This window comes from Laccaria bicolor, genomic scaffold (genome assembly GCF_000143565.1).
Source record: "Laccaria bicolor S238N-H82 LACBIscaffold_4 genomic scaffold, whole genome shotgun sequence".
NCBI lineage: Eukaryota > Fungi > Basidiomycota > Agaricomycetes > Agaricales > Hydnangiaceae > Laccaria > Laccaria bicolor.
In genome coordinates, this window is record NW_001889875.1 from 295,476 (window position 1) to 309,153 (window position 13,678).

The 13,678-nt window shown below is 48.1% G+C and overlaps 4 protein-coding genes across 4 annotated transcripts; 3 read left to right on the forward strand and 1 right to left on the reverse strand.

The window, feature by feature from the left end:
• Positions 1 to 2,903: 2,903 nt before the first annotated feature.
• On the reverse strand, positions 2,904 to 3,141 carry LACBIDRAFT_311150 (uncharacterized protein; the record flags this gene model as incomplete). Its single annotated transcript, XM_001876827.1, has 2 exons — positions 2,904 to 2,953; positions 3,006 to 3,141. 2 exons carry the CDS (start codon positions 3,139 to 3,141, stop codon positions 2,904 to 2,906), a joined length of 186 nt encoding a protein of 61 aa, XP_001876862.1.
• Positions 3,142 to 3,409: 268 nt separating this feature from the next.
• Positions 3,410 to 4,954, forward strand: LACBIDRAFT_323173 (uncharacterized protein; the record flags this gene model as incomplete). Its single annotated transcript, XM_001876354.1, has 1 exon — positions 3,410 to 4,954. The coding sequence occupies one exon, from the start codon at positions 3,410 to 3,412 to the stop codon at positions 4,952 to 4,954; it is 1,545 nt and encodes a 514-aa protein (XP_001876389.1).
• A 398-nt stretch (positions 4,955 to 5,352) lies between these two features.
• On the forward strand, positions 5,353 to 8,238 carry LACBIDRAFT_323174 (uncharacterized protein; the record flags this gene model as incomplete). The annotated part of the gene is made up of 4 exons (XM_001876355.1): positions 5,353 to 5,696; positions 5,752 to 6,586; positions 6,847 to 7,307; positions 7,368 to 8,238. 4 exons carry the CDS (start codon positions 5,353 to 5,355, stop codon positions 8,236 to 8,238), a joined length of 2,511 nt encoding a protein of 836 aa, XP_001876390.1.
• A 1,278-nt stretch (positions 8,239 to 9,516) lies between these two features.
• On the forward strand, positions 9,517 to 11,685 carry LACBIDRAFT_323175 (uncharacterized protein; the record flags this gene model as incomplete). The annotated part of the gene is made up of 6 exons (XM_001876356.1): positions 9,517 to 10,119; positions 10,172 to 10,348; positions 10,404 to 11,030; positions 11,082 to 11,296; positions 11,481 to 11,485; positions 11,531 to 11,685. 6 exons carry the CDS (start codon positions 9,517 to 9,519, stop codon positions 11,683 to 11,685), a joined length of 1,782 nt encoding a protein of 593 aa, XP_001876391.1.
• Positions 11,686 to 13,678: the final 1,993 nt, after the last annotated feature.

Genomic DNA, 13,678 nt, shown 5'->3' on the forward strand with positions numbered 1-13,678 from the left:
CTTGGTGATCTATGGGTATTTGGCATACTTGGTCTTTTCTGCATCATTTTATTTGTATCCGACTTGGTGTGCATACGTTCAATTCTTCACAGAAAAATTTGCCATGAAGCTCTTTATGTCCTCCAAAAAAAACGAATCTCGGAACAAAGTGACCACCGCAGGACTCGAACCTGCAACCTTTTGGTACCGTTAAGCCATCGAAGCCAAACGCGCTACCATTGCGCTAGGTAGCCGTATAAGTTAGTCTGCCAATGACCATCATGAAGTAGGTCTGCATCAGTAACTGAAGGAAAGGATACATGGAAGCTTATCCGACCACAGCCTGAAGCGTAAGTATTTATGACTTTGCCATCTCGATGTTTTTTCTGCACTTTCCGAACTAAATCACCACCTTGTTTGGTGATTATCCAAATTAAACAACAAGACAGGATCGCATAGAATCACCTCTATATCACGTAGTTCTGTAGCATACATAGTGGTGGTCAAGAGAGGGTATCCGTGGTTGATTGACTGAGATGAACTGTCAACTCTGGTTTGCACGCGACGAGCCAAGAAGTAAGTGATTCTAGGGTATAAAGTGGCTATCGTGCCATGTCTGGAACCAAATTTAAAAAGAATCAAAAATTCAAAAATTCAATCCATGGTGGACCACTACTCTCTGTTCTATACAGCCATTTAGTCTAGTGGAATTTACCCTTATTTCTTTCATTTTGCCTGATGTGCTGAGTTCAATTTCTCCGTGAGGTATTTTTTTGCTCTTCCTCTTCCTGATAGCTAATCCAGTCAGCTCTCCCTCTTCTTAAAATATTCATGCAAGGTGTTGGTTATCTTTATTTACATTTTGTTGAATGATGGGTAGAGAGGAGTACCTGCTCAAGCACAATCAGCCATTCTAGAAAGACATTTGTGAAAATTATCATCTGTCTTTCCTTTCTTTCATGAATAGATTGACATTTAACATCCTCCTCCACTGTATAAATTGATTGTTAATTTTCCTTTCGTGTCTGGTGCATTTAAGGTACATTTTATTTGAAACTTGCATACCTGCTTTTGCATGTGGTAAAAGAAATTCCATGCAACTACAGTCATCCACCCCTGAATGATACACCACCCCCATTTGATACACTTTTGTATACTTTATCACTTCCCCAAATCATCATTGTTTTTTTTTTAAACAAAATGTCATAGCTACATATACATACCAACAATCCTTCCACAAAATTTCAAGTCAATTAAACAAGTTCTGGTTCCACAGTAAAATGTTCAAAAGTGGATGTTTCGTGGACTGCGCCGAAAATGCCCTCACCCCCCAATGATACACCCATATTTGATAAATTTCTACACAACAACACCATGGAATCTTCTGAAATTTTGAGGGGTGGATCATACTGATTAACAGAGAGTTATTGTACAGTTTTTATGGGGAAGACATGCTGCTTAGAATTGAAAATTGAATTTAATGATTTCACTGTATCATTAAGGGGTGGATGACTGTACCGAGATACAAAATTTTAGCCCATATTATGTAGCCATGGATATATTATTAGCTATTGAAGGATGGGCATCTAATTGCAGCTACAGATGCTGCTTTACTATTTGCCTTTCTGCACTTTTGATGCTAATTCTGCATCTTGTCATTGCAGAAACACAGCAATGACTTGAGAGCTTCTGAAACTTGTATACATTGACATTAACCCTTTTCCAATGGATTCCTCTCACAATCACATTGTCAGTCTTTTTTTTCTTACAATTATGCCCATTTTTGTAGAATAAATTTCAGACTGCTCATGGCTGCTATAGAAGTTGTTTATTATAAGATTTTGAAGCATAGAGAAGGAATCATCTTTGAAATAGTCAGGTTTTTGATTTTTTGGCAACCAAGTGGCATTACAGATTTCAAAAGGGTAACTGATATCATTTTCTTAATTTGAGCACCTTTTGATGGGGATTCATAACAATTTTTTTGTTTATTATGACTGCCATTGTAATGTCCTATTTTTTGGTTCAGTTTTTCACTTTAAGTGAAGACATTTGGATGTGGCAATGAGGAGAATGAATTTTTGAGTAGAGATGTAAGCCGTGTGAACAAATAGCCAAATCCGTCAGCAATAGCCAGATTTGTACTAAATTCTAAAGTGGAAGGAGGCTGTGCGAACAATCAGAAAATCTCTGAATTCGAAAGTGCGGCGACAAAACCGCCGCACTGTGCGCTACTGTGCGGCGGGAACCTCCGCCGAGCATGTCACGGGACTTTTGCTTCTGCAAATTCCTGTTCACGAAGCCTCACGCGCACGCCCAACAATGCCCTCTCAAAATCATTGCGGATCAAAGTATTAATATTTATATGTGATAACCATTGTAGCCACGCACTCGGCCTGCCTTCTGGATCTTTTTCCACCAGCAACCCCATTCACACCGACATCGGGGTGGGACATACCAACAGCTGTGGATAGAGTCGGACTGAGGGTGCTGCGAGAGTCGCTGATGTCACGCTCGGGGCAGGGGTGGCTGGTCAGCCACATGACAGTAGGTAGTGTGTATAATGCAGTATCCCATACTCCCGATCTTCCTGGCCGAAATGTGTAGTTACATTTATGTACTTGTTTTATAGTCTAAAGCTATGAAAGTGTGTTTTCCGGCTGAGCGTGCAAGGTAAACACGTCGCGCTTGTAAGTTGGACTTGTGTTGACGCGTCTCAATTGTTTGGCAAACAGACACGTGACCTGGATCGCCGCACAGATCTGCCGCACAATGATCGCCGCACTTTCGAATTCAGAGATGTCCTCCGAACAATTACCACTTTCAGAATTAGTAGCCCAAATCGGGCTATTGGAGGTTCCAGACACCACACAATAGCCTATAAAGTTGAACAAGTGCTAAAAAAGATTTAATACCAATATAAATCAAATGCTGTATTGATGCTGTACAAGAAAGTAGGAATATCGGTGCCAGACTGAACTATAAATGAGTGGCAAACAAAGCAGAGTGCGCGGTGGAGTACTTACCGATGTTGAGCGTGGAACGACGAGCGCATCGGGCTGAGTGAGGCTGAGTGGCCCGGTCGTGCCGTTGGGCGATGAGAAATTTGTCACATTGACGGTTCACCTTGTGATACATCCTGACGTTGACAGTTTTTTGCATCGCCTCAGCCTTCAGGCTTCAAGGCACCTTGCCTTGCGGCAACTTCACCAGAGGCAGTCTTGAGGTTCTTATATTACCAGAAGGTGTCACCTTCCCTTGCGGCAACATACTACACATCGAGAGACCATGATACAGCAAGTTTTCCTTCATGTCGAATCTCCCTTATCTTGATGAATTTTGAAGGATTCCTTCCATAATCTGCGAAAGATGTGGCCAGATCAGTGGTCGGGCCTTCGAGGACTCATCTTATGCGACGCCGACCCTAGAGATGCTACGGGAAAATACCACGCCAGATTCAGATACCCGACATGAGATTGAAGAGATTGTCCGTCACGACGACGTCGATATCGACTTTCTTGACAGGGAACTATCCAAGCTCCAAACAACGCTCCTTGATCTCCAGCGTCGGCGACAAGCGATTCAGCTGCGCGTCGATCGTAACAAAGCACTTTTAGCTCCCATTCGCCGCCTCCCTGTGGAGATCCTTCAGAAGATCTTCACCTTATGCTTCCCTTTTGTGAGCACGGCCAACATAGAATGGTTGCCGTTTAAAGTCGGCCATGTTTCTGCCCACTGGCGCGCGGTCGCGTCGACAACTTCCGACCTATGGCGCAGAGTTGAGCTAGACCTCGACGCTATGCCCGCGCTTTCCCCAAGGGAAAGGCTCCACATCTACTTGCGTTTCGTCAATCTTGCCCACAGCCAGTCCGGCACACGTCCGGTTTGCATGTCCATCACTCCTCAGTTGAGCGTAAAGGATCTCAGAGAATTCCAAGGCCTTGTTACCATCGTGCGGCTCATGGCGTCAAATCTCTCTGGTCGTTGGGATGAGTTATCAATTGACCTTGATTTGTTTAATTCCATAAAGAGCTCGGATGTAATGGCCTTATCCCGCCTCAAACGCCTTACACTCTCGGACAAACTAAGAAACACTCCACTCTGTCGTCTTCCGCACAACCTTCCTCAACTTACTTATCTCAAACTATCAGGTTGTTTCACGCCCGCCACTAGATTGGTCAATATGCCCTGGTCCCAACTCACGCATTTTAGAGCACAGCACATTCACATCATCGATCTCCATCCAGCTTTGGATCAAATGTCGGCCCTCACACATGCACATCTCTCCGGGATTTGGTCGTATGGCGCCTCAGTAACGCAATCATTGTGTTTACTGCATCTCAGAGACCTAACACTTTCAGACTCCGAAGCCACCATTTGCGACATTGCCAAATTATTGACAGCCCCCAGCTTATCCCGATTTCGAGCCATCGTTTCCGAGCCATTACGTTCTGTTGCGCCTCAGTCGGATTCACTCGGGCAGACTTTGAGAGCATTCATAGATCGCTCATCCGCAGCAATAACTCATCTTGGATTACAACACATTTCCGCGGAAGACATGAAAGACACATTTGAAGGAGTCCCGTTGGTTGAATCACTTGACATCTCCATCCGACAGGACTCTAATGCTCTGAACCTGATCATGAATGACCTTGTGTGGAAGACACTTCCTCACAACTCTCCCGAGTCAGATGTTCCCAATCTCCTCCCTAACCTGCAATTGTTAACAGTACGAAAAAGGGGTTTGGGTGATGCCCTTCCTGGTATCATTCAAATGGCTTGTTCCCGGTTAAACATGCAACTTATCACGTCGGGGGTACATCCACCCCCCGCTCGTCTCCGCACAGTCTGCTTTCGGAGTGTGGATTCCGTTTCATCTTTACTTCAGCTGTATCACCTGGGCGTTGCTGTGGATTGCCTGCATGGATTAAGAGGAACGGACGTACAGCAGCTCACTATAGACGTTGCGATGTAAATTTATCAGCATGGGGATGACGACCGAACGCTTTTTGAAACTGGATTGACAAATCTTCAAGAATTAAAGCTGAATTTTAACTAAGAGGAGCCCATTTATTTATGATTTCATGAATGGTGTAAGATGGTGTATTCAAGCAATACATATTCAAGTTGACCATCCGAATTTTGTGACCGGAGACCGAGTCTTGGCGCTCTTGGTTCCAACTTCCAACTACGGGAAACCAACGGGAAACCGGCATTTTACCGAAAATAGAAAGTGGCGGGCGAGTCATTTTTGTCAACTCCTGTCAAATTCCCGCTTCCCGTCAACCCTGTTTTAACCAGCGCCCATAAAACCAAGACTGAGAATGGTCCATTTATCTGGAATCTTCCGCCATTGGCTCGTCACCGTCAAGAATGAAGAGGAATCTCGACGTAGACGCTGGTGATTCGCAGATCTCCAAAGCCGTGAAGAGACCCAAAGTTGATGCGAGTAACAAGACTATCGCGAATCAAAGTATCACCACCGAGTCCCTCCAGCAACTTTTGGATTTGTCGCAGCTCTCCGATGATGAAAGCGTAACAGCGCGGTTCGAGGTCCTTGCCGGTGCCCTTCTAAACGATCATCACCTCGTTCTGAAATGCGGTGACGTGGAAACGAAATTTCAAATTTTAGAGCTGGAGTTTTACCTGCGAATACCTGGCTGTCATGAGGACCCGTTTACCCATGGGAGTGAGGAGCAGAAAGTCAGCGGACGATGGTGAGCATTGCCCTCAGTTCAGGAAACGTACATTTACTAACCAAGTCATCTACAGGTACTTTCATCGTGCACCACGTCAATCCACAAACTCGAATCTGAACTCCACCAGTCTGACGGAGTACAGAACTGGTTCAAGGAAAGGCTTGGATTTGACTTTCGGTGGTCCCCCTCAGCCCGTTGCCGCCACGTCGGACTCCGCACCTGCCTCCATCACCTCCAGCACTCCCGGGCCTTCCGTGGCTGCCAGCCGAGGAAAAGAAACACGCGGTGGCATTCTTCTCAGATCCATTCGCAAACTTGGTCCGAACACACAAGTCATCTCAGGTCCCTCACTATTAGTCGACCAAATCCTGTCACTCAGCAGAGCAGCCTCCGTGGCTGAATTTGTCGAGACGAAGCTGGCAGGAGACACCTCCGCTTTCCTCCCCGACGCCAATACCGCCACCGACGCCCCATCTGTGAAGCTCTATTTTAAACACTCACCATCCAAGGCCCAGCCAGGATCTTTAGCTGGATTTTTTAAGGGAGGAGAGTCACACTCCTCGGGCTCAAAGATATACAAGTCTCCCCGTATTGGTCTCGATCTGTCCCACCCAGGAACTACCGGTCCAGAAGTCAAACCCCTCCACTCTCGCATCCGTTTCTTGCCAAGACGTTATCGATATTTCACCCACCCATCTGAGCTCGTTGCCAACGGGCGCGCCCAGACTTTCCTAGGGATCGTGTATTCACGCATCCCTTCTGATATTGATAAGGGGTTAAAGGACCGGAAGATGCTAGCTGAGGTTGTCCGACTGTCCGGAATGAAAGAAGGGACTGCTACCAAGTACTTGGCGGACTTTGTTGGTGGTCGGGCGGGGGGCGCGAAATTGTTGGAGGATTTCATTGGGGTCAGGGGAAAGGGTGCTGCGAGCTCGCCTTCGACGTATTTGATAATGATGGGTGCGATTTCAGCCCTCTGAATCTGCTCTCGTCGTTTCATCGTCATGATCATCCAAACCATCTATGGCTATATCGTTTTGGATGGGATGTAGTTACCTAAATTTACCATCTCATTAATTGGTGTCCCAGATGTCCATTTACATACCGTCAGAATTTTTGAGAGTTTTGGGTTTGCGCCATAAACGTTGGCTCAACGTTCCAAAAGTAGGCTTGGTTCAAGCTTGGTTCTTCCTCTTTTCGGTCCTGCTACGTTTGGTACCTAAATTTTGCTTTCGACGGTCATCGTCGGATGAACAAGAGGGCTCTTGACGCAGACGATATCCAGGTAGCTGCGGTCGCGAAGAAATCCAAAGTAAACCAGGGGTTCAACGTGCAAGCCAGTGACCAAACCGTCACATCGAACGATGGCCACAACCAGCTCACCTCCATCACTGAAGAGTCTCTTCAACAGCTACTGGATTTCTCGCACCTTTCCGACGAGCAATGCATAAAGGCACGCTTTGACGTCGTAGCCAACACCCTTCTACGCGACTTCCACCTTGTTCTAAAATGCGAAAACGTTGAAACGGAGTTCCAGATTCTAGAGCTGGAATTTTATCTGCAGAAAGCTGGATGCCATGAGGACCCATATACCCATGGAGGCGAGGAGCAGAAAATCTGTGGGCGGTGGTGAGCATTGTCCACGCTGAATCTAATTGAACGTGGGCTCGTATACTAAATCGACGATAGGTACTTTCATCGACCTCCACGTCGCTCCGCAGACTCAAACCGCAGCGCTACCAGTCTAACGGACTACTACAGAGGTGGCTCGAGGAAGGGTATGGATGTGACCATTGGTGGCCCCTCTCCATCCATCACCACCACGTCTCCATACTTCACACCCTCTGCTACCACTCCGAGCGCTCCTGGGCCATCGGACTTGTCTTCCAGCCAGGAGTTACCACCCTTGCCACGCGGTGGCATTCTCCTTAGATCCATCCGCAAACTCGGTCCAAAGCCCCAAGTGATCTCAGGACCCTCTCTCTTAGTCGACCAAATCCTCTTACTCAGCGGGGCAGCCTCGATTTCCGAGTTGGTTGAGACCAAGTGGGCAGGAGAGAGGACTGCCTTTCTCCATAGTGCTATTCCTGGCGCCGATGCCCCATCTTTTAAACTCTATCTCAAGCACTCTCCTCACAGCCCCAGCTTGAAGATATACAACTCCCCGCGTATTGGTCTTGACCTGTCACACCCGGGAACGACAGGCCCAGAAGTCAAACCCCTCCACTCCCGCATCCGGTTCTTGCCAAAACGATATCGATACTTCACCAATCCGTCCGAACTGGTTGCCAACGGGCGCACCCAAACTTTCCTTGGTGTCCTGTATTCATGCATTTCCTCTGACCTCGACCAGAGCTTGAAAGACAAGAAGGCTGTGGCTGAGGTTGTCCGCCTGTCGGGGATGAAAGAAGGTACCGTTACCAGGTACATAGCGGACTATGCAGCTGGTCGTGCTGGGGGCGCAAGGACTTTGGCGGGTTTTGTTGGGCCGAAGGGAAAGGGTGCTGCCAGCTCACCGTCAACGTATCTAAAGATGATGGGCGCGATTTCGGCCCTCTAATACTGGTCTTTGTTCTGGGTCTCTCTCCGTTCAGCACTATGATGTCTCGTTCCGGAAGTGCTGTACGGTTGTCATCGTCCTCGAGACCATAATAAATCTGTTCTACACCCCAACTATCCATCATTACACTCCCAGTCGACTTCCATATCCTTGCTCCTCATCTTACGTTTTGGTCAATCAATGGGGTGCTATCGGCCACAAGTGAGGCTGGTACACCTTGGGTACACCTTCTTGTAACCGTTGCTCCTACGGTTGCATCCTCAGTTTGTTGAAGCAACAAAGGAGCCGTAATTTCAATTCACATACCCCTGCTCCTCTGGCTGTCTGGGATCAGCCCCTGAGCCGAGCTGGAGGCTTTGATCTAAGTACATATCCCCGTAATCGTGGAAACCTCCTTACTATGGACGATGTGCTCTGGTAACGTCAACTTGAGTAACCATCTGCGTGAGCCAGACCGGTGTCGAGAACCATGTGGGCTTTCCAAGGCTCCCGAGTCCCTTCGAAATCAACTACCTTCCCAAGAACACCAGATCTTCGCAGTTGGAGTTGTGTGTTACTGTAGGATCAACTGCTTTCCTCATCAGCGTTTTTGACTACTTCGAACCTTTTCGTCTCAACCTCCCGCAACCGGGAGTTATCTGACTCTTGTCGACTTGGGTCCCATTTCCCCGACTTCTCCTATGTTTGGTTGGCCGTCTCCGAAGCTATGGGAGTAGTTAACGGTTGCCCAGGTGGAAGTCTGCGATTGGCTGCTTTCGATCCCTTGTCTGGATGGTTTCCTGTGGGTCTTCACCCGCTCCAATCCCAGATCTAGTGGTCACCTTTTGTTCTCGATGCGGATCAACGTAAATCAGATTTGTCGCCAGAAAGAGCTGCAGAGAGCCGTGCAGCTTCACAAGGATGGCACTTACATGGTTGCTGGATGGAGTGATCAGGTATAACTTGCAACGCCGTGCCAATACCGTCGAAGGCCCCGAAATGATTGGCCTTTAGAATCTACATACCTACGTCCACATTGCACCTTGTTTGTGTCTTCAGTTCTACGGATCCCCGTACACATGTCTAGTAGTCCAGTCACATGTAGTAGTCCAGTAATTGTTGTTTCTGGGACTGGTCGCAAGTTGGCACCAAATTGGCACCTTGTTTGAAGTTGGTCGTCAGGGCCATCTTGTCATAAACCACCTCAACTCATGGATCCGGACGGTCCTTTCATCACCCCCAAAGCTCTTCAAACGGCGCTCCACTTGAACCATGAAAGATGCGACAGAGAGCTTGACAATGACCACGGCGTTGAACCTGGACGTCTACGCCCACCTCCTGACGTTCATATCTTTTCCGGCCGACCTCCTCGCAGTGGCACTTACCAGCTGTGATCTATTTCGTCTTGGCATGCCAGAATTGCGCTATCGCTCTATCAGGACGCACTTGGGGAACAATGCGCTTTGGAGGTTCCTGGCGGAGAACCCAGCATTGGCGTCTCGGGTGCGGGAGCTCGTGATTTTAAGGGAAAATGCGCATGGTCTGTTGGATAAGAAGGAAATGGAACGGGTTCTTATCCATGGCTTACGGTGCACGGTGCCTTCAGGAAGAGTGACAGAAGCTGACGTGGAGGAATCTGAAAGGCTGTTGATTCAGGCTCTACGCGTGCTCATCAATCTCGAGAGCTTTACTTGGGATCGTAAGGTTCCTTTGATCAATGTGGGACAAGAGGTGCTGCCGTTGTTTGGATTGGTGCCATCTGGAGATGTGCCACCTCAAGTTTACTCCGAAGACGTATGGACTGCGTTGAGGGACCGCACCCAAGTGAAGAAACTGATAGTCACGGATCTTGGGCGAAACCAAACGATGTTTGCAAATACCTTGTCTATCTTTGATAGCTCCGTACGTGTTCCTATATTTTCATTTTGGGTCTATGCAAAAACTATTCCGGTAGATGTATACCCTTCAAAACCTCACACATGTGGAGTTGAAGATAGACTATACACCATTCAACGAGGCGGAAGGCGTCACCGAAGACGATGATTCGGACAATTCTTCCGACATCAACTTTCCTCCTAGAATCAATACTGATCGACTGCAAGCACTCCTGCACTCATGTCCAGATCTTGAGGTGGGGTCTTGTACAAGCTCTTCCATCATGGCCGACTTTGAATTGCTTCATATAGTTCCTAGCGCTGGAGATATACGATCACAGCTTCTACATAATCTATGGAGGGGACCCATTCACTGACATCTCCTCCATTCTTGCAGGGATCACATGGCCCCGCCTAACCTCCCTCCAACTTGGCGATGTGGTTGTTGGCAAACAAGTCATTACGCAGTTTTTGAATAGGCACCCCACACTCCAATTTTTTGCTGCGTATTTATCAATTTCTGTCGACAGGGCCACACAGAACTTTGAATTGGATATGACAGGCTTGAAAAAGGACGCGCTGCCGAATCTTACGCGTCTCGCTGTCCACCCCAAACTGGCCCGTCCTATTCTGTGTGGTGTTCCCGACTACTCGACGATTACAGAGCTCACGGGTGTTGAGCCGCGTGATTGGGATGCGCCTGAGGTTGAAATTGAGTCCCCAGTGGCTGATTTTGACACGTGGAGCGAACTTCCGCTGGCGAACGTATATGAAGATGACAACATCAGACTGGAACGCGCTTTTAGGCTGAGAGAGATGAGAAATCTAAAATCGTTATCCCTTCGGAACCTCACAGAAGTGGACCAGCTCGAGGCGCTAGCAAAGCTAACCCCAAACTTGGAATCGCTATCGACACCTCCGTATCTGATCAAATCCGTTGTACGTACGCATCTTCCTACTCTAAGCATCATACTGACTGACATGCACTAGTATGACAACCCGACCCCACACACCTCCTGGTTACCCTTCCTTGCCAATTGGCCACGCCTCACGATGGTCAATGGGATATGCCTATGGCCACCTTCTGGAGCCAAGGGCTCGGAGATAGAGCCAGAACTTGCTAAAGAGATATTAAAGACGTGCCCGAATATGAAGGAGATCCCCTGGAGAGATGGCGCGGTTGTCAAGTTTATGGAGGGTGGAAAGTATGTGACAGTACCGAAGCGAACGGACCATTGAAGGAGGCTCGTGTCGCTCGAGAGTCAGTAGGATTGAGTTACTCTCTGACGCATAGCATGGAAGGCTATCTCCATCGTGGTTCAAATATTAATTGTTCACGCATCGTAATGCTAGACCACCGTTGCACGTAATCCTTAATGTAGAAAATAGCCATCGTAAGCAATCTCAATTCTTTGTTTTCAATGAAGAAATATTGGTAGGAAGGGCGCAAAACATGCTGCGACTGACCCGCCAACTGCTATCGCGTTCTCGCTACCAAAATCTAGGTTTTACAGATGTTACGCTCACTCTCCTTCCTCTGGAGCAAAAGCAGAGCATCCCAAACAAACCTATGCACAATTTTTCTGAGTACTAACCCAACACATCCGAAGAACTCAAGTATCACTTACCTCCGCGCAATAGCCATGTCCCCCATCCTCCATCGAGGTTGTAGTCCGCGCGAGAAGAGGCAAGGACCCCCCAATGAGTCTGGTGTTTCTCACCCCAGGCCTTTGCCCTCAGGAGTTTGATATAAGCTGTGAAACAATGGAAAAAGAAGGCAAGTGTCAGTAAGCATCGTCGGCCGCGTCAAATAACGTACAAGATGGGTACAACTGTATGTGTCACGTTGCGGCAGCCCATGGCGACCACGAGCTGCGAATGAATGCGCACGACGGGGAATCTACGCGATGCGAACGCTGGGTCCAAAGACAACGATTGCTCGTGTTACGGGCAGAGATTGGGTGGTATTGCATGTAACGACACATAGAGCGTCGAACATGGGGTAACTGAGAAGCTCTTGACACTGGTGAAGCTTTGGCAGAGGAGAATGACTGAAAAACGATATGGTTACGTGCAACCGATCAGACGATCGATGCATGTGAGAGGTCTGCCGGCCACTGGCAAAGAGTTGATGTTGGTTCAACGGGCACGTTATGGAGGTGAGTGCATTAGAAGGATTAAACCATGGTGATATTTCCTTTTTGAGTTGATGCACGAAGGAATGAAAGTGGCCGGGTCGTGCGGGCCATGGTGGACCTATGTACGAAGTGGGGCTCGCGTTGGTGTTGTGAAATCAGCGCCTGAGTAACGGATGGGGGAAGTTAGCGAGCTAAACGACCGAATACATGTGAGGTGATAAGGAATTCAGAAGTCGAGGAAGGGAGAAGGGAACGAATGAATAAGTAACGCGAGGGCGATAACTAACCAAAGGAGATATGGCCAAGTGGCCGAGTCTTGCGGGCCACGGGGCGTAGGGAAGACGGTACGATCATCGAAATGGGGCTTGCGTTGATGTTGTGGGACCAGGTCCTGAGTAGCGGATGAGGGCAGTCAGCAAGGCAAAAGGTCGAATATATGCGAGGTGATAAGCAATCCAAAGATTGAGGAAGGGGAATGAATAAGTAACGCAAGGTCGATAACTTACCAAAGGGAAGATGGCCGCTATCCCGACTCTCCAGCTCTCCGACTGAAGCTCGCGATTATAATCAGGGCGCGGCAGTGACCTAGCATATTGTGTGGAGCTTTTCGGGAGTGTACTAGCGTCGTCGAGCTGGGCGCGGTAACGCCAGCCACGTGTCTGCAATGGAAAGGCGGCTTATAGCAGACGTTGTCAACCTGTAGGAAAGAAATACTCACGATCAACTTGAGCCAACGAGGTCCTCCGTCATATGCACAGTAGCTTCGAGGGTGTCGCCCGGTGGGAGTCCAAAGTTGGAATTGGAGTCATTTCTAATCCTGTCTATACCGTAAGCACCAGGTAAGGACTAAGTAAACATCCGAATTTGAAGATTTCAACCTTCGTACCAGTGGTTTGCGGTACTAAGCTTTAGAAGATGGCGCTCGTCAACGAGGTTGAGAGGACGGGAACTGTCACAGAATTATCAGAATATTAGACTAACGGGGATATGCAGCAAAAGCAGCAGGGGGGGGGGAATTTGGGTGCAGCACAGAAGGGGGAAGCGAGCTAGGACAGAAGGGAGCAAATCTGATAGAAGGAGGAACTCACTCAGAGCTGATGCACTTACTTGCGCAATGAAGCCCATGTACCAACTCTTCGCGCATCCTTTGAATCTCAATAGCTCTCTATATTGGTACATGCTGACGAAAGCGGCCATCGGGTTTTGTTTTGATTGCATGAGGATCTCCAAGCAATGTCGGCAGTGGCTGAACGACCGAGAGACGAAACATTGGCCGACTGTCATGAAACTCCGGGGGGATTCGGGGCGGAGTTGTGGGTGCATCAAAACTGAAAGCCGTACCCTCATCGAAGGCCGAACAGAGACAACATCGACTTAACAAGAACGATTTTGCAAGTTGGAGGGCTCAAGCGCTCATAGGCATGACATGTTTAGGGCTTGGGAAAGCGG